The sequence below is a fragment of the Jaculus jaculus genome, chromosome 2, assembly GCF_020740685.1.
Source record: "Jaculus jaculus isolate mJacJac1 chromosome 2, mJacJac1.mat.Y.cur, whole genome shotgun sequence".
Classification (NCBI taxonomy): Eukaryota; Metazoa; Chordata; class Mammalia; order Rodentia; family Dipodidae; genus Jaculus; species Jaculus jaculus.
In genome coordinates, this window is record NC_059103.1 from 121,411,264 (window position 1) to 121,434,804 (window position 23,541).

General features: G+C 41.1%; 1 protein-coding gene across 1 annotated transcript in view; it reads right to left on the reverse strand.

Moving 5' to 3' along the window:
* Cxcl13 (C-X-C motif chemokine ligand 13) overlaps positions 1–12,995 on the reverse strand; it is a 181,674-nt gene extending 168,679 nt beyond the window's left edge. The window contains exon 1 of the mRNA XM_045144233.1: positions 12,950–12,995. Coding sequence (XP_045000168.1) covers positions 12,950–12,971 — 22 coding nt within the window. The 5' untranslated portion in view covers positions 12,972–12,995. The remainder of the gene's footprint in view (positions 1–12,949) is intronic.
* Positions 12,996–23,541: the final 10,546 nt, after the last annotated feature.

Consider the following 23,541-nt stretch of genomic DNA (forward strand, 5'->3'; position numbering starts at 1 on the left):
GGGAAAGTGTGGGGTGGGGAGGGAGGAATTACCATAGGATACTTTTTTATAATCATGGAAAATGCTAATAAAAATTAAAAAAAATAATGTCTCTTAATATCAATGCCCCAACCAAAAGACATAAGTTTGCAGACTGGGTTAAAAAGCAGGATTCTTCAATTTGTTCCCTCCAAGAAACACACCTTTCTACATAGGATGGATACTACCTTAGGGTGAAAGGTTGGAAAATGGTGTTTCAAGCAAATGGACCTAGAAAACAAGCAGGGTTTGCTATCCTAATATCTGACAAGGTAGACTTCAGTCCAACATTAGTTAAGAAAGATAAAGAAGGTGACATTATGTTGATTAAAGGCACACTCCAACAGGAGGACATTACAATCCTAAACATATATGCACCTAACATGGAGGCTCTCAAGTTCATCAAACAAATGCTATTAGAACTAAGGTCATAGATAACACTAAACACAGTGGCACTGGGTGACTTCAACACCCCACTCTCATCAATTGGCAAGTCATCCCAGGAAAAAAATAAACAGGCATCTGGACTAAATGAGATCATAGAAGGAATGGACCTAACAGATATATACAGGACATTTCATTCAAATGCTGTAGAATACAAATCTCTTCAGCAGCACATGGAACATTCTCTAAAATAGACCACATATTAGGACACAAAGCAAATCTTAACAAACACAGGAAAACTGAAATAATTCCTTGCATTCTATCTGACCACAATGGAATCAAACTACAAATCAGTAGCAAGAAAAGCTATAGAGCATACACAAAATCCAACATCCCTTCATGATAAAAGCTCTACAGAGACTGGGAATTGAAGGAACATATCTCAATATAATACAGGATACTTATGACAAGCATGCAGCCAACATATTACTAAATGGGGAAAAACTGGAAGCTTTTCCACTGAAATCAGGAACAAGACAAGGGTGTATACTGTTCCCACTTTTATTTAACTCCACTTTTATTTAATATAGTACTGTAAGTCTTAGACATAGCAATAAGGCAAGAGATTCACATAAAAGGGATACAAGTTGGAAAGGAAGATATCAAGTTATCATTATTTGCAAATGACATGATTCTATACATACAGTACCCTAAAGACTCTACCAGCAAACTGTTTGAGCTAATAAATACCTACTGCCATGTAGCAGGATACAAAATAAATACACAAAAATCAGTAACATTCCTATATGCTAACGACAAACACACAGAGGATGAAATCAGAGAATCACTTCCATTCACAATTGCATGAAAGAAAATAAAGTACCTTGGAATAAGCCTAACCAAGGAAGAAGGATCTCTACAATGAAAACTTTAAAACACTCAGGCAAAAAATTGCAGAAGACACTAGGAAATGGAGAAATATACCTTGTTCCTGTATTGGAAGAATCAATATTGTGAAAATGGCAATCTTGCCAAAAGCAATCTACACATTTAATGCAATCCACATCAAAATTCCAATGGCATTCATCACAGATATATAAAAACCAATCCAAAAATTCATTTGGAATCACAAAAAAACCTCAAATATCTAAAATATAATACTGAACAACAAAAATAAGCCTGGTGGTATCACCATACCTGATTTTAACCTATACTACAGAGCCATAGTAACAAAAACAGCATGGTACTGGCACAAAAGCAGACATGTAAATAAATGGAACAGAACAGAGGACCCAGATGTAAGTCCAGGCAGCTATAGCCACCTGATATTCGATAAAAATGCCAAAAATACTCATTGGAGAAAGGACAGCCTCTTCAGCAAATGGTGCTGAGAAAATTGGATATGTATCTGTACAAGGATGAAAATAGATTCTTCTCTCTCTCCATGCACAAGAATTAAGTCCAAATGGATTAAAGACCTTAACATCAGACCGGAAACTTTGAAACTGCTAGAGGAAAAAGAAGGGGAAACCCTTCAACATATTGGTCTTGGCAAAGACTTTCTGAATACAACCCCAATTGCTCAGGCAATAAAACCACAGATTAATAGCTGGGAACTCATGAAATTACAAAGATTTTGTACTGCAAAGGACACTGTGAATAAAGCAAAGAGGTAACCTATAGAATGAGAAAAAATCTTTGCCAGCTATCTATCTGATAGAGGATTAATATCTAGGATATACAAATAACTCAAAAAATTAAATAATAAGAAATTAAACAAGCCAATTAAAAAATGGGCTATAGGGCTGGAGAGATGGCTTAGCGGTTAAGCCCTTGCCTGTGAAGCCTAAGGACCCCGGTTCGAGGCTCGGTTCCCCAGGTCCCACGTTAGCCAGATGCACAAGGGGGCACACGCATCTGGAGTTCGTTTGCAGAGGCTGGAAGCCCTGGCGTGCCCATTCTCTCTCCTCTATCTGTCTTTCTCTCTGTGTCTGTCGCTCTCAAATAAATAAATTAATTAATTAATTAAAAAAATAAAAAATAAAAAAAGGGCTATGGAACTAAATAGAGAGTTCTCAAAAGAAGAAATACAGATGGTATATAAGCATCTAAAAAAAATGTTCTACGTCCCTAGTCATGAGGGAAATGCAGATTAAAACTACATTGAGATTCCACTGCACTCCTACCAGATTGGCTACCATCATGAAAACAAATGACCATAAATCCTGGTGAGGATGTAGAAAAAGAGGAACCCTTCTACATTGTTGGTGGGAATGATATCTGGTCTAGCCATTGTGGAAATCTGTGTGGAGGTTCCTAAGATAGCTACAAATAGATCTAATTTATGACCCAGCTATAGCACTCTTAGGCGTACATCCTAAGGACTCATCTCACTACCTTAGAGATACTGATTCAACCATGTTTATTGCCACTCTATTTACAATAGCTATGAAATGGAACCAGCCTAGATGTCCCTCAAGTCATAAGTGAATAATGAAGATGTGGCACATTTATAAAATGGAGTTCTACTCAGCAATAAAGAAAAATGAAGTTATGAAATTTGCAGGAAAATGGATGGAACTGGAAAGGATTGTACTAAGTGAGGTAACCCAGGCCCAGAAAGCCAAATGTTACATGTTCTCTCTCATATATGGATCCTAGCTACAGTTGATTGGATTTCTGTGTTAGAAGGAATAAACTCAGTAGTAGAGACCAGTAAGCTAGAAAAGAGATATAAAGGGAAGAGAAAGGAAGGGAGGGGGGTACTTAATAGGATGGTATTGTATATATATGTAAGTAGAATAGATTAATGGGGGTGAAAAGGCCCAAAGTGAGGTCAGGGGAAGAGATCGAGTAAAAGAAAGGTGAAGGGAGGGCTAATCAAAATCTAAAAGGATATAAATAAATCATATGGAATCCTATGTTTTTGGACAATGGAACACTCAAGAGCCATAGATTGTTGCTAGAAAATTTTCAGTGCCAGGGATGGGATGATACCTTCCAGTGAGTTGTTGGCCAGGGAGGTCTCTGATGTCCCCAAAACATTATAGGCCATTGCCAAGGCCCTTGGTTTCCCATCAGGAATAGATGGTAAGACCCTATTGCTGAAGACTCCATATACTTGGGCTGCAAGGCCACTGAGAAATCCTGCTGGAACTGAGCAGATAACCTCCTCCATGTAGACCAGTTGACAGAAAGCTGGACAAAGCCATGCAATTCAATGGGAGAAAGAGAAATCACCAGTGAAAATACTTAACAGTGGGCACTGTAAGCCTTATATTTGGCCAGCCAGGCCACATGAGCCAATGGGTGCAATAGTGGCATGTCTAGCATGGTAAAAACCAACTGCCCTCTAATTTTGACAGGAGGCCCACTCCATGGGAGGGAATACATTCCTGATACTAAAAACTTAAAACACGGGTAGTTATGAGCCCTAGGGGTATAACGTCTGCTGTTGTCTGGCTAAATGTATATACTATGCTTATCAAACTGCCCAGTAAGCACTTCTCTTAATGTTCATACCCTTATATTAATGCTACTCTCACTTTTGGTAGAGAATCTTCTCTTTGCAGATGGTAATGACCTTGGGACAACTCAGAAGGTAACATGGTCCTGGAAAGAAGTGACTTCAGTGCTCAGTACTGCAATATCTCTATCACAACTTCCAAGGCTCAGGGTCTAAGGTGGAAGAGGTGGTGGAAATAATGTAAGAGCCAAAGGAAGGGTAGTACTCCTTACAACGTGCTCCCCCCAGACACAAAATTGCCTGGATATCCATGACCTCACAGTGCCTGACACTACCTACACAAGACCATCATAAGAGAAGGGAAAGATCACGACATCAAAATAAAAGAGACTGATCGAGAGGGGGAGGGGATATAATGGAGAATGGAGTTTCTAAGGTAAAGTGGGGAAGGAGGGTATTACCATGGGATGTTTTTTATAATCATGGAAGTTGTTAATAAAAATTTAAAAAATATAAAATGAAATAAAATATATTAAAAAATATTTTCAATTTTTTTTCCATTTAGTATGATATTGACTTTGTCATGTGTTATGCTGAGGTTTGATTTTAGTTTATTTGGGAATTTATCATGAAGATGTGTTGAATTCTTGTAAAGGCTCTTTTCCTATATCTACTGAGTTGATCAAGAGGCTTGTATCCTTGACTCTGTATATGCTGCACTACATTTTCACTTTGTGTATGTTGAACCATCCTTGCACCCCTCAAATGAAACAGACTTGATAATGAAATATCACTTTTTTAAGGTGTTGAATTCAAATTAAAAGTTTTTGTTGAGGGTTTTTGCATCTTTGTCTATGAATAATTTGACTTGTCTGTTCTGTTCATCATTTCTTATTACTATCTGAATATGATAATTCATCAACTTTGTTTTCTGTCCCTGATAGTCTTACTTCTACTTGATCTGGTTTATTGACAAGGCTTCCAACTGAGTTTTATTTGACTTACTAAACTTTCAATTTCTGCCAGTTGTGGTGACATATACCAGGAGGATCAGGAGTTCAATGCCAACCTGAACTATTACTCATTTCTAAGAGTTGCATTTAGTTATTTTTCAGAATCTTTCATTGTTTGGTCGCTCAGTTTATTGTTTTGTTAATGCATGTGTATGTGTGTCCAACATGTGTAAATATATACACAGATATGTACATGTGTGTGGAGGCCAGAGGACAAACCTTGGATGTCATCCTGAGGAATACTGTTACCTTGTTTTTTATTGAGAATTTTAATACCTGAATATATTGTAATTTGATTGTATTCTCATTCTATTACTGTCTTTTGTTCTCCTTCCTCCCCACTATTCTTCTGAACACCCTTCTCTTTCCAATAGGTGCATTTTTAAAAAAATATTTTTATTTATTTATTTGAGAAAGTGAGAGAGGGAAAGAGGCAGACACACACATAGAAAAAGAGAGAGAGACAGAGAGAGGGAGAGTGAGAGAGAGAGTGTGTGGGAATGCCAGTGCCTCCAGCCATTGCAAATAAGCTCCAGAAGCATGCATCAAGTTGTGCAACTGGGTTACTTGGGTACTGTGGAATTGAACCTGGGACCTCTGTCTTTGCAGGCAAGCACCATAACTGCTAAGACATCTCTCCATCCCCAAACAGTGCTTTTCTGTTTGATGTCTTACACTTTTGTCCTCCTCAGTTCTCTATGTCAGAATGTTTATAGGCTCACACTTGATTGAGAAGAAGAGAAAGCACAGTGCCTAGCACTAGCAAGTCATCTTTATCACACCCATCTGGGTTCATGAAACACTGCAAGGAGGCAGCAGAAAGAATATGAGTGCTGCTGTCACCGCTAGTCAGAGAAGCTTCTGGATAGAGATAGCAGTACACACTGAGGAGACTCAAACTCATCAAAGCTCAAAACAAGAGGCTGTTGAGAGCTCAACATTAAATAAGACATCTCTATCACACCCTCAAGGCCTAGGGGACACTGGAAAAGAGGCAGAAAAAAATATAAGAGCCACAGGGTGGGACGGAGTACTTTGGTTCAACTGGTGCATTCATGACTCCGCAGTGGTTGACACTACACCATCCCCACCAAGATCTGTCTGCCTATTTTGAGACAAGACCTCACATTTACCTGAAGCTCATCAATTAGGCCATCCTGGCTGGCCCATGAGCCCTTGAAATTCTCCTGTCTCTAACTTCCCAGCACTGAGAATCCATACATACACCACCATATTCAATATTGATCATTCTTTCATACCATGTATTATCTTAATTAAGCTATTTATTAGTATATTCTTTGAATTTAGTGATCATAAAATCAATCTTTAAACTTCTTTGTCTAGCATTTTATTCATTTTGATCTATTTGAATTTAGATACTAAAGAGTTACAAGCTTTAAAGAGTTATTTTTGCCTTACATTTTCACATTTCTTAGGATTATATGTTAAGAGTTAAGCATGGGTTGGTATATCAGTCTGACATGGTTTTACATAAGAATTTCCTTGTTGTGAATTCCTGGTAATTCTCAGGGGAAAAAAAAAGTTGCAGTAGCCGGGTGTGGTGGCCCACGCCTTTAATCCCAGTACTCGGGAGGCAGAGGTAGGAGGATCACTGTCAATTCAAGGCTGCCCTGAGACTCCATAGTAAATTCCAGGTTAGTCTGAACTAGACTGAGACCCTACCTCGAAAAACAAACAACAACAACAAAAAAGTTACAGTAACAACAAGCAAACTAAATAAAATGTAGAAATGTGATTTTAAAACAATTAAAACAACTATACCACCAAAAACAATAAAAAATAACAAAAGTTAATAGAAAAATTAAGAATTAAACATAAAATAATAAAAGTGGGAAAGAGGAGAGGAGATTTTTTAAGAGGAATTTAAAAGGGGCAAATAAGAGAAAAGAACATAAAGTTTAAAACTCTAGTTATAGAATAAAAATATCAGTAAAGTCAAAAAAGAAAATGAAGTTGAGCATGGTGGCACACTCCTTTAATCCCAGCACTTGGCAGGCAGAGGTAGGAGGATTGCTGTGAGTTCGAGGCCACCCTGAGACTACATAGTGAATTCCAGGTCAGCCTGAACTAGAATGAGATCCTACCTTGAAACACCTTAGAAAAGAAAGAAAATGAAAATGAATAAAAGTATTTCTTTTAGCCCTCTAATATTGGAATTTATCATGTATAGGGGGATAGTGGATTGCAGTGGGGTCCATCAAAGAGGTTGTTTCTGGTATATAAACTAAGCCTTACCCTTCGTCTATTGCTGGGCCAGTTAGGAATATGTTTGTAGCAGAGTAGTATTATTCCAAATGCAATTTTTTATGCACCTGCAGCCACCACTAATCTCAAAACACTTCAAGCTTTGGTGATGTGGAGACAAGGCAAACACTTGCTTCCTTGGTAGGCCCTCAGTGTGGGTACCTAAGGACATGGAAGGCCAAATCACTGCCTATTCCTGCATGCCTCAGCCTGGAGGAAACTGACCACTGGTCTCTGTGCTGAGTTAGGAGAGCCATGGGAACAGCGATCCACTGGCTTCAGATCCAGCCCTCTATGTGCTGCTCAAACTTCCCATCACAAAGGGCGGGGCTTCCAATCACTTCGTCTTCACAGCCCATGCTCCCCACCGCTTCAACATTTCAATGGGTTTGTTACAACCCATCTTCTACAACTGTGTCTCACAGCCACTTTCTTTTTTGATTTTTTTTTTCTTTTAAACATGTTTAATGCATTGATATATTCCTACTGGTGGTGGGGGCGGGGGAACAAGTCATAGAAGCCAGGAATGGTAGGGATTGTGCTTAAAACAAACAAACACATACTTTACAATCTAAGTAATTAAACTGGTATTCACTGTCCAAGAAATTGGATAGAGAGGAAGTTCAACTTCTGAGGAAATGATTCTTGTCTGTGATAATTCAGAGGTATGCAGAGTTAATAAAGAAACAATCTGGGGTCATTCTCATAGCCACTTTCTATCCAGTCACTGTGGAACAGTGTCCCCAGGAATATTGGATTGTTCCATTCACCTGTTTCTTAACTCATGGTTTTCTTCTATCTCTTCTTGGAATGTAGTTTCTCCTTGGTTGCTCTCATACTTCCCACTTGGAGAGTCATGTGAAAGATACTTGTATTCTGCTGTGTTACCCAGAAGTCTAAGATGGCATAATGCTACTGCAGCAACTAAGAGAAGATTGGATATTCTGTGGTGATCCCATCTACCTACACATATAATTCACCCTCACTACCAAACTACCATTTATGCTGTATCCTAGGACTAATATAGAAACATCACCCAACAACCCCTAAGACTCATTCTGTGGTTTCACTGGATTACTACAGCTTTATTTTATGGACTTAACAAAAAAATGTTGGATAGTTCCCCAAATCCTGATCATTTCACAGAGGCTATAGTTATTTTATAAAATGTCTCCCAGAAATATGGAGGGCTTTAACAAATAGTATGCATATATGTTCATATGTAAATCCAATACTTCCCATCATGAGTAGATAAAAATCTCAAAATACAATGTGATTTAGAATTGTATTTGTATCAACTACTACCCCTAGTTTTGACTTTATCACAGTTTTTTAATTGATTCAGTGACACAGTAAACAAATCCCAACAGAAGAACCAGTAGTGCCAATCCCCTTCATAATCTTGACTTCAGTAACCACCCCAGCCCACAAAGATACTTAAAGAATATATCCCACGTCTGTTCAACTTGATTAATGAGTTTGTATTAAAATCCTATGAATTGCCAAGCATGTTGGCGCATGCCTTTAATCCCAGCAGAGGGAGGCAGAGGTAGAAGGATCATGGTGAGTTCAAGGCCAGCCTGGAACTACATAGTGAATTTCTGAAAAATAAGAAAATAAGAAAATAAGAAAAATAAGAAAATAAGAAAAATAATCCTATGAATTATGATCAAATTTATGGATTGTTCTGAAGGACACTCTAAGTTTATATATTGGGGTGAGGTATTTCCTTAACAGGAGTAATGTATATATTTATTAACAACAAACCAAAGAACAACTGGCCTGTAAAATCAGACAAAGGCTACTTACATACCATCCAGTCATAGTAGCACCATCATTTTAGAAATCCTCTGCTTGTTATGGCCATCTTTCTGATTTCATGGTTTGGCATGTGTTTCCCAGAAAATTAAAATGCTCTTGAACCCTCAGGACTTGACGATAAAATAAACAATAATTGCAAAACATATTTGATTTAGAGTTTGTCCAAAGAAGAATGTTTTCCAACTGAAATTGGTTCATCTGCTATCTCTTGACTGTTTCAAATTATTTAATATAAAACATTAACCTGGAGTGTGATTTATACCGACATTTTGTTATTGTCTGACGAAGTCCCAAAACAAGCCACAAGATCGAGGGAGATGCCAAGTGGTGATTAAAAACAACAACAACTCAGTAATGAATTCCACAACCAAAATCATTTGCCCTCAAAATATATGTTCATGGAATTAAATTCTCCCAAAGCCAACTCCATGGTAGAGCTACCATCTTCTTCCTACAATCTAGGACACAGAACCTTTGTTTTTCCTTATGTAAGACACTGCAGCAGGACAAGCAGGGACGTGAGGATGCTCAAAGACTCAGCGATGTCACTGTTTGAACTGCACTCAGTTTAAGATGCTTCCATTCAATCTTTCTTCTTTGTACTGGAATTAAGACATGCATTTCAGTGACTGTCTGAAGCCTTCTTCATTTTCTTTGGGAGACATTTTACTTTAATGTATTTCTTATATATTTTGAGTGTTATCTGTCTGGGCCTCTACCTCTCTAAAAAATCTACTTGGTCTAACAAAAAAATAACATGATAATATATGGATTTGCAATCAGCTTATACACTGCCCAGTAGGCAAAGGGGACTTTATCCTTGGTAGAAGGGGCACAAATAGAATATATCAAGATAGTGTTTCATTAATGAAGATTTCATCAAAGAAAATGGAAATGTCCTTGTGGATGGGAATCCACCATGTATAAACTTAAACTTATAGGCTTTGTTCTTTCTTTCTTTTTTCTATTTTTAGTTTTGCGAGGTAGGTTCTCGCTGTAGCTCAGGCTAACCTGAAATTTACTATGTAGTCTCAAGGTGACCTCAAACTTACAGCAATTCTCCTACCTCTGCCTCCCAAGTGCTGGGAGTAAAGGTGTGCACCACCATATCCAGCTAACTTATAGGCTTTTGAAAACACATGGTGGAGTGGGGTTGGGAAGTAAAGCCTACAAAGATGGCAGAGCTGACTACTTATTAAGATCTAACATTGATGCCTTATAGACAGATAACAACCTATGGGATGTTCACACACAGTGGAGGAATAACTGAGGCATCCAGCTTTTGTGGTCACTTATGAAGGAGTCCTGTAACTCCTACAGTAGGAAGCAGACTGGCTGAGCTATGTCTATAAACCTAAGCTAAATCACAGAGCGACAGACACATGAGAATGTTCAGCCAAGATATGAAAGTCAAGGCCCTAGTGTGGAAACCTAGAACCTTAAAGCCTTAAAGTCTAGACATGGGTGGGTGGACGCCCCTGAAGATTCTTACTTTACAAGGCTTTTCAAGTTTGCCTAAGAGGACCACCAGCCCTAAAAGAAGACAGGTTTTCTTTGTAGCAGAACATACTTAGAGGGAACTCCTCCACAAGATAATTGCCTTCACCCCAGAGCAACCCTTATACTTCTTCTGAATTCTAGGCTGATAACTACATTTCAATCTCATCATACCAACCACATATCCAGTTGGGTAATGCTAATAGAGGGCAAACTATCCAACATTTGAAAGCATTAGCTAGGAGGTACTATGACAGTCAAGAGATTACACTTGTTTAGATTTTTAAATTTTTAAATTTACAAACAGAGCAAGAGACATACACAGAGAGAGAAAGACAGAGAGATAGAATGGGCATATCAGGGCCTCTAGCCACTGCAAATGAGCTCCAGATGCATGCACCACTTTGTGCATCTGGCTTTACATGGGTACTGGGGAATCCAACCTGGGTCATTAGAATTTTCAGGCAAGCACCTTAACCACAGAGCATCTTTCCAGCCCTCCAATATTTTTTGAATTTTTATTTTGAAGATGCCTTATTGTGCAAGGGAGAGGATGGTAAAAAAAAAAAAAAAAAAACCTGGAAAACAAAGAGTATATTTATTTGGGGTATTCTTAAGAGACTGGGTTTCATACATGGACAGGAATCCAAGGGATGGGACAAACTTCCTGCTTAGACAGCAATTAGAAGCCTGGAAGGGCTGGGCATGGTGGCGTATGCCTTTAACCCCAGCACTTGGGAGGCAGAGGTAGGAGGACTGACATGAGTTCAAGGCCACCCTGAGACTACACAGTGAATTCTATCCAGGTCAGCCTGAGTAGAGTGAGACTCTATTTTGAAAAACAAACAAACAAACAAACAAACAAAAAGTAGTGGGAAAGTCTAAATTGCCTAGATAGGGGATACAGCACAACAAAACTAAGGAATGCAGGCAGAACATGCAATTCCACTTAATTATCCTAAAAACTTCGCCGAGAAAGTAGACCTGTGAATCCTCAGAGTGTAGTTCTGGCCCTTACTTGTATTTATGTGCTTTAAAGAAGAAGGCCTCCAAAGTATTTGTCACTTTTTTGTTCATATGTCCAGATTATTATGTTACATACAGGACGAACTCTTGCTGTATTCCACAGTATGTCCTCATAGCTGCAGTGTCTTCAAGCCAGACTGCAACCATGCGCTGCCTCTCTGATCTTGCTACCGATTGCAATGCTGGGTCTTCTGGTTATGTGTGATCCTTGGTTTTCAACACTTCCAGGCCTAGCATGACATCTCCTTTGGTCAGTTCCACTCTACAGAGGGCAGCTGCTGCAGAACTGCTGACTGATTCTGATGCCCTTCTCACCAACACATTAGTCATTGCGCTGGTAAATAGTATTGGCCCTGTGAGGTCCTGGGGAGCAGTGCAGGCCAGCTGGAATTCCAAGTAGTGCCATCCTTTTGCTCTCATTCCATCTGGCCAGAAGGACATGGATGTGACAGTGATGAATGACCTGGGAGTCAGAGATGCCTGCTTAGCTGTTTGCTCATTGCTTTGCTCGTGCTTGGTGATGAATGTGCATACTCCTTAATAACAGATCATTGCTGGTCCCACATAACCTGATGATTTTTGAGTTCTGATTTAACCCACTTATGGGTAGCGCTGGCTGCATAGCTACTTGGTATATGATGTTCTGGTGCTCCAAATGTTCTGATGTGCCACATGGAAGCCACAGTTGCAAACAATATAATTCTCAGCCACACATGAGCTTACTCCGAAACCTTGGCAGTCTACACTGAGATTCTCCAAACGAGGCTACTGTAAACTCCACATAGCATCTTTCTCACTTCAGAAATGTCTATAGCTTTCTTGGAGAAATGTTTCTTTCCTTCCTAATCAAGACTAGAGCATATCACCAGATGGGTTACATTGTGTCTGTGGGCTCTAGCATGGTAGGGAGGGATGTTGAGGAGACACAAGACAAGGTGCAGGCAAGGAGTCTGTGTTCTCATGAACAGTGAGGGAACACTGTGTCAGTTCTATAGGCTTGAGAGTTTTGGGGAATTTGGTGATTTGAAAACTCCATTCTATTACTGGAGTTGTAGCTCAGTGGCAGAGCATTTACCTAGAATGTGGACAAAACCCATTCTGCCCCAAACAGAACCTGACCTTGGCATAGCTGGCACCTGCCTAGCAGACAATGAAATTTGCTTTGGAGCTCCAGGGCCTGACTTTTATATATGCTGCCATTAAGGATACGGGCATTCATGTGTAGCTCTTAATTTCGGTTTACACACTCTCAAGCTTGTTATTTTTCCAATGCATCAACTGTACAGAGCAAGAGTCACCCTATGATACTGCTGTGGTAGCATGGCCCTGTATTTCTCCAATGTCTGATGCAGTGCACTTGCTCCCTCACTCCTCTCGGTTCTCCACATCTGAACATGTTAGCAATTCAAAGATTTTAACAATTAGACTTTTTGCCAGCAGTCACCTATGTTCTACTTACCATTGATGATAGGGTGGGCCATTTTCCTAGGCCCTCTGTAACAAATTACCACAAACCTGGGAACATAAAACAGAAATTCATCCATTCACCTTTATAGAGCCCAGAAATCTGAAATCCATATACCAGCAAGTCCAGGATCCTTCTAAAACCTCTAGGAAAAGATTCTTCCTTGGTCCTTATATTTTCTGATAGCTCCAGGTACTCCATGGCTTATTGCAACATCATCCAGTCTAGCCTGACCCACCAGCAACTACAAAGTCTCTATTTTCAAATAAGATCACACCCTGAGGTTGTGTGTTGGCATGAATTTTGTGAGGGTGTCATTCAAATCACTTTAGGGTCCATATTGTCAGATTTCTGGCAGTAATCTGGCTTCAGAATCCATCCATCCTAACAAGGGCTTACTTGGGTCATTCCTGGTATGAACAATTGCAGACTGTTTTTCCCAGGAACTTATTAAATGTTGATTTTTAGGATGGATGGATGTAAAAAGTAGAGAGAGGAGAACAGAAAGAAGGTGATTCAGGCTACCACTCAGTTTAAACAAAAACCTCACATCTCTGAAGCTGAAATAACTCTTTGGTATTGTGAGTTGGGTGAAGGGCAGGGAAATTTCAGTGTGTAGGACACTCAGCTCAGCCAAGTCTTCTATCTGAAAACTGGAGGAGCATGCTTCCTGCTTCTCTGATGAGTGAGGTAAAAGATGCTTCCCCTCTCCCCATCCTTTCCCTCTCACCCTCTCTTCCTCCTTCCCTCTGTACTTTGTCTGGGAGAGCATGTATTCTGAACTGCACTGTCCACAGTTAAGCTTGTAGGGTCTCGTCCTTGTTGTGGAAACCTTGATAATGTCCAGTTATGCTGGGATGAATGGATAGGTTTAATTTCAGGTTCAGTTATTTGCATGTCTTTTAGACTAAAAGTCCAAATTACACTTGTCCCTACCTCTTTATCAGACAAAACAGGGTTTTTGATCCCCGTTCACCAACTCCTACCTTTCTGTATGAATGAAACCAGGTGAATGAAAGTGTTCATATCACCGTTCCAACTCCCACATGACTGTCAGTGGTCATGAATTTCAGCACTTTTGCTGTATCAGTGCTTTGGAATATAGGAAATGAAAAGGAAGTGGCTTCCTTTTTTTTAAAAAAAAAATTATTTATTTATTTATTTGAGAGAGACAGACACAGACAGAAAGACAGATAGAGGGAGAGAGAGAGAATGGGCGTGCCAGGGCTTCCAGCCTCTGCAAACGAACTCCAGACGCGTGCGCCCCCTTGTGCATCTGGCTAACGTGGGACCTGGGGAACTGAGCCTCGAACCGGGGTCCTTAGGCTTCACAGGCAAGCGCTTAACCCCTAAGCCATCTCTCCAGCCCAGGAAGTGGCTTCTTAACTGGTCAATAACAATGTTGTACTCATCCCGACTTCCAGCACATGAGAAAGTCTACTCCAGATCAGTACAGGAGAAAGGACTGAAAAGAGGCTCTAATGATTTCCAGAATTGATGGAAGAAACAGAATCTAGAGTAACCTTCTAGGTATGACCCTACCCATACCTGAGAGCACTGTCACAGAATTGTGTTGTCAAAGAAGCAGCCTATAATCACAAACTAAATCAGATGTTGCATGCTGATTTGTGACATGGTCACTACAGCTGCTGGCTACAGAGACAAACTTTTTCTATAATAATCAATGCCAGAAAAGCTACTTTCCTTGGGTGTTGAGAACATGCAGGTCACCTAACCTGCCTGCAACTAAGCTCACTGGCAAAAAGAGGAAATTCAGCATGGACTTGGAAATTTGATTGACCCAAAATGCATTTCTGAAGGGCCAATTTCCACATATACAGAGCTGCTTGCAATATTAATTTTACTTTCTTTAAACTCTGAAGATCTTTCTGTTACTCACTACTTCATCTGAATTTTTGTGGATACAGGGAAGCACATTATAAGGTGAATTTTTAAAAAATTTTATTTTGAGAGAGAGAGATAGAGGGGGGGAGGGAGGGAGAGAGACACACAATGGGCACACCAAAGCCTCCAGCCATTACAGACGAACTCCAGACATGTGCATCCCCCTGTGCGTGTGGCTAACGTGGGAATCAGACCTGGGTCCTTTGTTTTTGCAGGCAAATACTTTAACTGCTAACCCATCTCTCCAGCCCAAGGTGAAAATTTTCAAGGAGCTTGGGAATTTAATAACTAGTAAATTGAGTGCCATTTTCAAGCAATTGATGACTAAATATATTAGTCTATAATTTCTATTTTTTGTGTGCTTTTGTACATAATTTATGTTTCCCATGGGAGAAAAGGTGCAAGTCCTATAGAGTAATAGGAAAATGACCAATGGAAAAATCAGCAAAGTCAATGAATTGAAGTAATCAAAAAAAAAAAAAAAGCTGTGCAAAACATGAACAGACAATTTATAAAAGATGTGACTCTTGAACATAAGAGAAAATGTACAGCCTTACTTACAAATTAAATTGAATTAAAACTAATCCAGGCTCTTCTTCATCCTATTTCTGGGGGAGTTAGGGATAAGAAGATGACAGCAGATGGGATGAAGAGTTGGTATAGAGCCAAGAAGGTGCCCCACATGATTAGGTCAGTTTAGCACAGAATGTCTGAGGAGTAATGAGAGCCACAGAAAGTTTATAATGCATAACGTGAAGGCTGGGAATAACCCTGAGAGATGGAACTGAAGTTAGAGATAACAGTGTGGAGTTATGGGTTTATAGCATGAAGGAATAGATTTGGCTGTGTATGTGTTTTTATACATATTTCTGAGAAGTTTCTTGTATGAGCCTGGAAACAAGATATCCCAGAAATGATAAGTGCACTTAATTCTGAGTACCACCTCTCACTACAGAAAGGATCATCAAACTAGGACTTTTGAGCTGAATTCAGCCTACTTCCTGATTTCATGACTTCAGTTTTAGTGGAGCCAACTATGGCCCATTCATTTTCATATTACCTATGCTGTGCTGTATAACAGCAAAATCAGGTACCAGAAGTGGTTCTAGAGAAACAGAATTATAAGGATGGATTTTTCAAGTGGGCTTGGTGCTATCTGGGATTGGCTTTCCAACTTCAAAGCTACTAAAGGCCCTACTGGTGATAAGGAGAGTGCTTTTACTGGAAATAAGGAGGGCACTAATAATCCATGGTATGCACTATTTAAAGAACTCCATGACATGTATGTGGTGATCCTGAGTCATGTCTTGTGAAGAGTGAAGAATTTAGTGACTCTACTTAAAACATTTGAATATTTGTGGAAAAGTAAGACCAATGATGAGACTGATTGGTTACTTTTAGCATCTCTGGAAAAAAAAGTAAGGGAACAGCAGAAGCTCAAAAAGGAAAATTCCAAGCTTAAGACCCACATACATGATCTCAAGGTTTCTAAGGGTGCCCTGGAAGAGAGTCTCCTCTCTAGCCAGAACAGGGCTCAGACTGCAGAAAACCAACCCCAAGCTCTTGTGAGATTGGCCAAGTTTCAATGTAAACTGAAGTCCCAGCCTCACCAGCTAGCAGATGTTAAAGTGAGGGCATTGATTGGAAAAGAGTGAGATCCTGTGACTTGTGATCGTTATGTGTGGGAAGACCCTGAAGAACCTGGGAACATCGAACTTTCAGATTCGGAAGTTGTTTTGGATGAAGATATGGCCTCCCTCCATTAGCAGCAGTTGTATCCCTACCTCCACACCCTGAAGTATTACCCTCCCCACCCTTGACTGAGGGAATTAGTGCCTCTTTGTCTGAGGAATCAGCAGGAGATGCTAGTGCTTCTCAGTTCCCACCCATCTTTGCCTCTAGGCCTATAACCAGATGGGAGGCTAGGCAGGCCCCTAAGGGTGAAATAGAAAGTGTGATACAAGAGGAAGTGGTGTACACCCCAATGAACTTCAGGAGCTTTCTAACTTGTACAGGCAGAAGCTTGGGGAATATGTGTGGGAATGTATTTTAAGGGTGTGGGATGATGGAGGAAAGATTAGATCAGGCTGAATTTACTGAAATAAGCCCATTGAGCAGAGATTTTAGATTTAAAACTGCAGCTCATGCAGTTGGAAGGGGTGTCAAGAGTTTAGTTGATTGGTTGGCTGAAATATGGATCCAAAGATAGCCTACTGTGAATGAGCTCCAGCTGCCTGATATCCTTTGACTTAATGTTGGTGAAGGGATTAAAAAGCTCAGAAGACTTGGAATGCTGGAGTGGATTTGCCATGTAAACTCATCTTTGCACCCACAATGGGAGCATTCAGATGTGCCCTTCACTAAGACTATAAGAAACAGATTTGTGAGGGGAGCACGAGCATACTTAAAGTCCCCTATCATTGGTTTTTTATGTAAAGAAGACCTCACAGAGGGTGCTGCAGTTGCTGCATTAGGTGATTTAGATGCAATGGGTATAACTGGGTCTTGGAGTAACAAGGGCCAAGTGGTAGTGCTGAATTGCCTAAGGCAGGGTGAGCCTGTTTACCATAATGAAAAGCATAGGTAAAACAATGCTCTTAACAGTATGACTTGTGTAGGCCTTTGGTACTGGCTGATTAATCATGGTGTTCCCAGAAGTCAAATAGATAAGAAGCCTAATGAGTTCCTTCTTGATCTTTATAAGCAGAAAAGTTCCAGAGCAAGGGATCATAAAGCCACTTTGAGTTATAGCAACAGAGAATCAAGACCTCTTAATCAGTTTCTAGACTTGAGCCAGTTTACAGATCCTGAGCCCCTTGATTGAAGGGGTGGCTAGGTCCCTTCGGGGAAGGACCCTCCTGCAATCCCCAAAAGATTCAATATTAAGCTTATACCTATCCTTCCTCAGAGGGACCTATAGCCTTTTGCTAAGGTAAATGTACCCTGGGGGAAAGGAAATAATCAGACCTATCAGGGCCTACTGGACACTGGCTCTGAATTGATATTGATTCCAAGAAACCCCAAACAACACCATGGCCCTTCAGTTAAAGTAGGTGCTTACAGAAGTCAGGTGATCAATGGAGTTTTGGCAAATGCTAGACTAACAGTGGGTCCAGTGGGTCCCTGAATACACCCTGTGGTTATCTCCTCAGTACCAGAATGCATAATTGGGATAGATATACTTAGGAGTTGGCAGAACCCCCACACTGGTTCCCTGACTTGTGGAGTGAGGGCTATTATGGTTGGAAAGGCCAAATGGAGGCCAGTGGAGCCCCCTCCACTAGGGAAAATAGTGAATCAAAAACGGCATTGCATCCCTGGGGGTATTTCAGAAATCAGTGCCACTATAAAGGACTTGAAGGATGAAGGGGTGGTGGTTCTCACCACATCTCCCTTAAACTCTCCTATTTGGCTTGTTCAGAAGACAAATGGATCCTGGAGAATGACAGTGGATTATCAGAAACTTAATCAGGTGGTGACTTCAATTCCAGCTGCTGTACCAAATATGGTTTCTTTACTTGAGCAGATTAACACAACTCCTGGTACCTGGTATGCAACTATTGATCCTGTGAATGCTGTCTTCTCCATACCTGACCATAAGGACCACCAGAGGCAATTTGTCTTCAGCTTTCAAGGTCAGCAGTACACCTTTACTGTTTCACCTCAAGGTTATATTAACTCTCCAGCCCTGTGTCATAGCTTAGTTTGTAGGGCTCTTGATCGCCTGTCCCTTCCACAGAGTGTCACATTGGTCCATTATGTTGGTGACATAATGCTACTGGGTCAAATGAGCAGGAGGTGGCAACCACTCTGGAGTTGCTGGTACAGCATATGCGCATCAGGGGATGGAAAATAAATACATTCAAATTCAAGGATCTTCTACCTCAGTGAAATTTCTAGGAGTTCAGAGGTATGGGGCATGCAGGAATATTCCTTCTAAGGTGAAGAATAAGTTGTTGTATCTGGACCCTCCTACCACTAAGAAAAAAGCACAACATCTACTGGGCCTATTTGGATTTTGGAGACAGCACATTCCTCACTTAGGTGTCTTACTCCACCCCATATATCAAGTGGCATGGAAAGCTATTAGTTTTTGTGGGGCCTGGAACAAGAGAAGGCTCTTCAACAGGTCCAGGCTGCCGTGCAGGTTGCTCTGCCCTTTGGACTGTATGATCCGGCAGATCCGATGGTACTTGAGGTGTCAGTGGCAGATAGGGATGCTGTTTGGAACGTTTGCCAGGCCCCCATAGGCGAATCACAGTGGAGGCTCTTGGGATTTTGGAGCAAGGCCCTGCCATCATTTGCAGACAATTATTCTGCATTTGAGAGACAGCTCTTTTCCTACTATTGGGCCTTAGTAGAAACTGAATGCTTGACAATGGGCCATCAAATTACTATGTGACCTGAGCTGCCCATTATTATCTGGGTACTCTCTGACCCACCAGGCTATAAAGTTGGACGTGCACAGCAGCAGTCCATTATTAAGTGGAAGTGATGTATCCATGATTAGGCTCGAGCAGGCCCTGAAGGTATGAATAAGTTACATGAGGAAGTTGCCCAAATGCCTATGGTTGCTACTTCTGTTATAATGCCTTCTGTCTCCAAGCATGCACCTATGGCTTCATGGGGTAAGACCTATGATTGACTGAGGAGGAGAGGTCTAGGGCATGGTTTACAGATGGTTCAGCACGTTATGCAGGCAGCTCCCAGAAGTGGACAGCTGTAGCATTACAGCCTCTTTATAGGACAACTCTAAAGGACTGTGGTGAAGGAATTCTTCATAATGGGCAGAACTTCATGCAGTGCACATGGTTGTACATTTTGCTTAGAAAGAAAAATGGCCAGATGTGTGGTTATACACTGATTCATGGGCTGTGGCCAATGGTTTGACTGGATGGTCCAGGACTTGGCAGGAGTACAATTGGAAAATTGGTGAGAAGGACATTTGGGAAGGTGTATGTGGATAGAACTCTCTGAGTGGGCAAAGGATATAAAGATATTTGTGCCCCATGGTAATGCTCATCAGAAGGTGACCTCATCAGAGGATGACTTTAATAATCAAGTACATAAACTGACCTGCTCTGTGGATAGTGGTCAACCTCTTTCCTTAGCTACCCCTGTCATTGCCCAATGGGCCCATGAACAAAGTGGCCCTGGTGGCAGAGATGCAGGCTATGCATGGGCCCAACAACATGGACTTCCACTAACTAAGGCTGATCTGGCTACAGCTACTGCTGAGTGATAAATTTGCCAGTAGCAGAGACCAACTTTGAACCCCTGATATGGTAGCATTCCTCGGGGTGACCACCCAGCAACCTGGTGGCAGATTGACTACATTGGACCACTTCCATCATGGAAAGGACAGCATTTTGTCCTTACTGGAATAGACACTTATTCTGGGTATGTATTTGCTTTTCCTGCATGTAGTGCTTCTGCCAAAACTACCATCCCTGGGCTCACATAATGCCATATCCACCATCATTGCATTCCACACAGCATTGCTTCTGACCAAGGAACTCACTTCACAGTCAACGAAGTATGGCAGTGGGCTCATGATCATGGAATTCACTGGTCTTACATATGGCCACCATCCTGAAGCAGCTTGCTTGATCGAACAGTGGAATGGCCTTTTAAAGAAACAGCTACAGCTCCAACTAGGTGGCAATAGCTTGGAGGGCTGGGAGAGTGTCCTCCAGCAGGCTGTATATGCTCTGAATCAGCGTCCTATATATGGTACTGTTTCTCCTATAGCCCCTATTCACGGGTCCAGGAATCAAGGGGTGGAAATGGGAATGGTCCCACTTACCATCACTCCAAGTGACACATTAGCTAAATTTTTGCTTCCTGTTCCCACACCTTATGCTCTGCTGGCCTAGAGGTCTTGGTTCCAGAGGGGGGAGTGCTTTTGCCAGGAGACATGAAGAACATTCCATTGAACTGGAAGCTAAGACTTCCCCCTGGTCACTTTGGGCATCTAATACCCTTGAGTGAACAGGCTGAGAAAGGAGTTACAGTGAAAACAGGGATGATTGATCCAGACTGCCAGGGGGAAATTGGACTGCTCCTCCACAATGGAGGTAAGGAAGAGTATGTCTGGAGTACAAGAGATCCTTTAGGGCATCTCTTATTGTTACCATTTCCTGTTACCAAAGTCAATGGACAATTGCAACAACCCAACAGAAGTAGCGTGATAAATGGCCCAGATCCTTCAGGAGTGAAGGTATGGGTCACCCCCCCCCCCCAGGTAAAGAACCAAGACCTGCTGAGGTGCTTGCAGAGTGTGGGGGGAAATACAGAATAGGTAGTAAAAGAAGGCAATTACAAATACCAGATAAGGCCACACGACCAGTTACAGAAACGAGGATTGTAATTGCAATGTTTCTGTACTGCCTTGATATAGAGTGTTTGTACATAACTACACCAATATTAAGATTATATCACTAGCTAACTGTTGAATTTATATTAGACCTATTATATTAGAGACTAACCTTTGTGTTGGGGGGAAGATTTTGCAGTTCCAGTGGTACGTGGGATAGTTATGCCATGTTAGGCGGAATTATGAGCTTGTTACTGTTTTCATTTGGAAATTAGGTATCATGTAAGGAGATATGTCAAGTTGACAAGGGGTGGACTTGTTAAGGTGTTGTCAACTTGATCTGTTTAGTAATCCACAGAAATCCCTTCCCAATGGGTCTCTGAGGTTGCTTCCAGGAAGGATTAACTAAAGGAAGAACTCCTTCCCCCAGAGTGAGCCCTTCCCCCAGAGTGGGCAGCCCCTCTCAGAGGGAGACTTTATATAAGGACGCTGTGGGTGAATAGAGCCCCTTTTTTCTTCCCACTTGGCTGCTGGAGCTGCTTGTTGCCTTCTAGTGTGGATTGAAGACCAGTGTGGACTGAAGACCAGCATCAACTGAAGACCCCTGTGGACTGAAACCCAGCAGCTCCTCAGGAAGCCTCTAGGCCTTCTGGTGCCATCTGCAGAGCCAGATCAGGACTACTAAGGATCTGGCCACATGGACTGAGCAGCTACCAGGTTCCTTGATTCTTGGGCCTGCAACTGCTATTGAACTACCGTAAGCTAATTCAATAAATTTTTAAAATAATTCATCCTAGCAGTTCTGTTCCTCTAGAGAACCTTGACTAATTCAGGACTCGAGAGATGACTTAGTGGGTTACAGCATTTACATGAGGTCCACAAACATGAGACCTGAGTTTGATTGCTAGCACCCATGTAAAAAAAAAAAAAAAAAGCAATCCTTGGGACTGGAGAGATGGCTTATTGGTTAAGGCGTTTGCCTGCAAAGCCAAAGGATCTCTGATTGATTCTTCAAGTCCCATGTAAGCGAGATGTACAAGGGAGCGCATACATCTGGAGTTTGTTTGCAGTGGCTGGAGGCCCTGGCCTGCCCATTCTCTCCCTCTCTCTCTCTCTCTCTCTCTCTCTTAAATAAATGACTAAAATATATTTTTAAAAATAACAACAACAAAAAAGCAATCCTCTCTGGTTCTGGACCTGCAGCATTTCAACCTCTCTGTAGTCACACCAGTTCTAATCAGTCAGTCAGCCTTGCAGAATCCTCTGAGTAGGTGTGACCTCTTTCTGTAAACTTCAGCTAACAGAAGGATCCATTGGAATGATCTTGTTGAAGACTGGACATACTGCATTCTAAAAGATGTATATTTTTGACCCAATGCTAAACTTCTTTCAAAAATTAGTGTTGTCATATAGTTGCATATATGTCAAAGAATACATGTGTGTGTATGTATAGATAGAGGCCTTTTCCTTGTCTTTCTTTTTTTCTGCTATAAATGTAAAAAGTAAGTATGCAAAGCCAAGAGATATGGCTCATTGGCTAAAGTCACTTGCTTGCAAAGCCTGATAACCAAGGTTTGATTCATCAGTACTCACCTAAAGCCAGATGCACAAAGAGGCACATGCATCTGGAATTCATTTGTAGTAGCAAGAAGCCCTGGTGTGCTCATTCTCTCTCTCCCCCTATATCTCTCCATGTCTCTCTCTACCTACAAGTGAATAATAAAATATTTTTTGAAGAGTAAAAGTCCACACAATGAGAAGTGCAATGTAGTCATTATATGCACCTACAATAATGCACATTAAAATAATGGACAGTCTTACATTTACAAAGATTAACATAAATATTTTAAGTGGGGAGGGGGAAGAATTCTTTAAGCTACATCCTAGAGAGATCCATTTTGTGTTTTAGAAGTGTGTATTTGTTTAAGTGTAAGAATAAGAAAACATGAAAAATCCTTTTGTAGATGTTTACAAGAAAGGTAGTGTTTCTTGGCATGGTGGTGCATATCTTTAGTCCTAGCACTTGGGAGACAGAGGTAAAAGGATTACTGTAAGTTCGAGGCCACCCTGAGACTTACATAGTGAATTCCAGGTCAGCCTGGGCTAGGGCTAGACCTTACCTTGAAAAACCAAAACAAACAAACAAAAAGGCAGTGCTGAGGGCAGTGGAGACAGGATCACTGGAGCTCGATGGTCAGCCAAATTGAATAAACTAACAAAAACCCAGCATTCCAAGTTCAGTAAGAAAGAGTGTCTCAGGGAAAGAACACAGAAGAGTGTTGGAGGGGCACACCCAACATCCTCCTCAGGCCTCTGCATGCATGCACACAGGGTGTGCACAACTGCACATGCCCAGCATCACTAT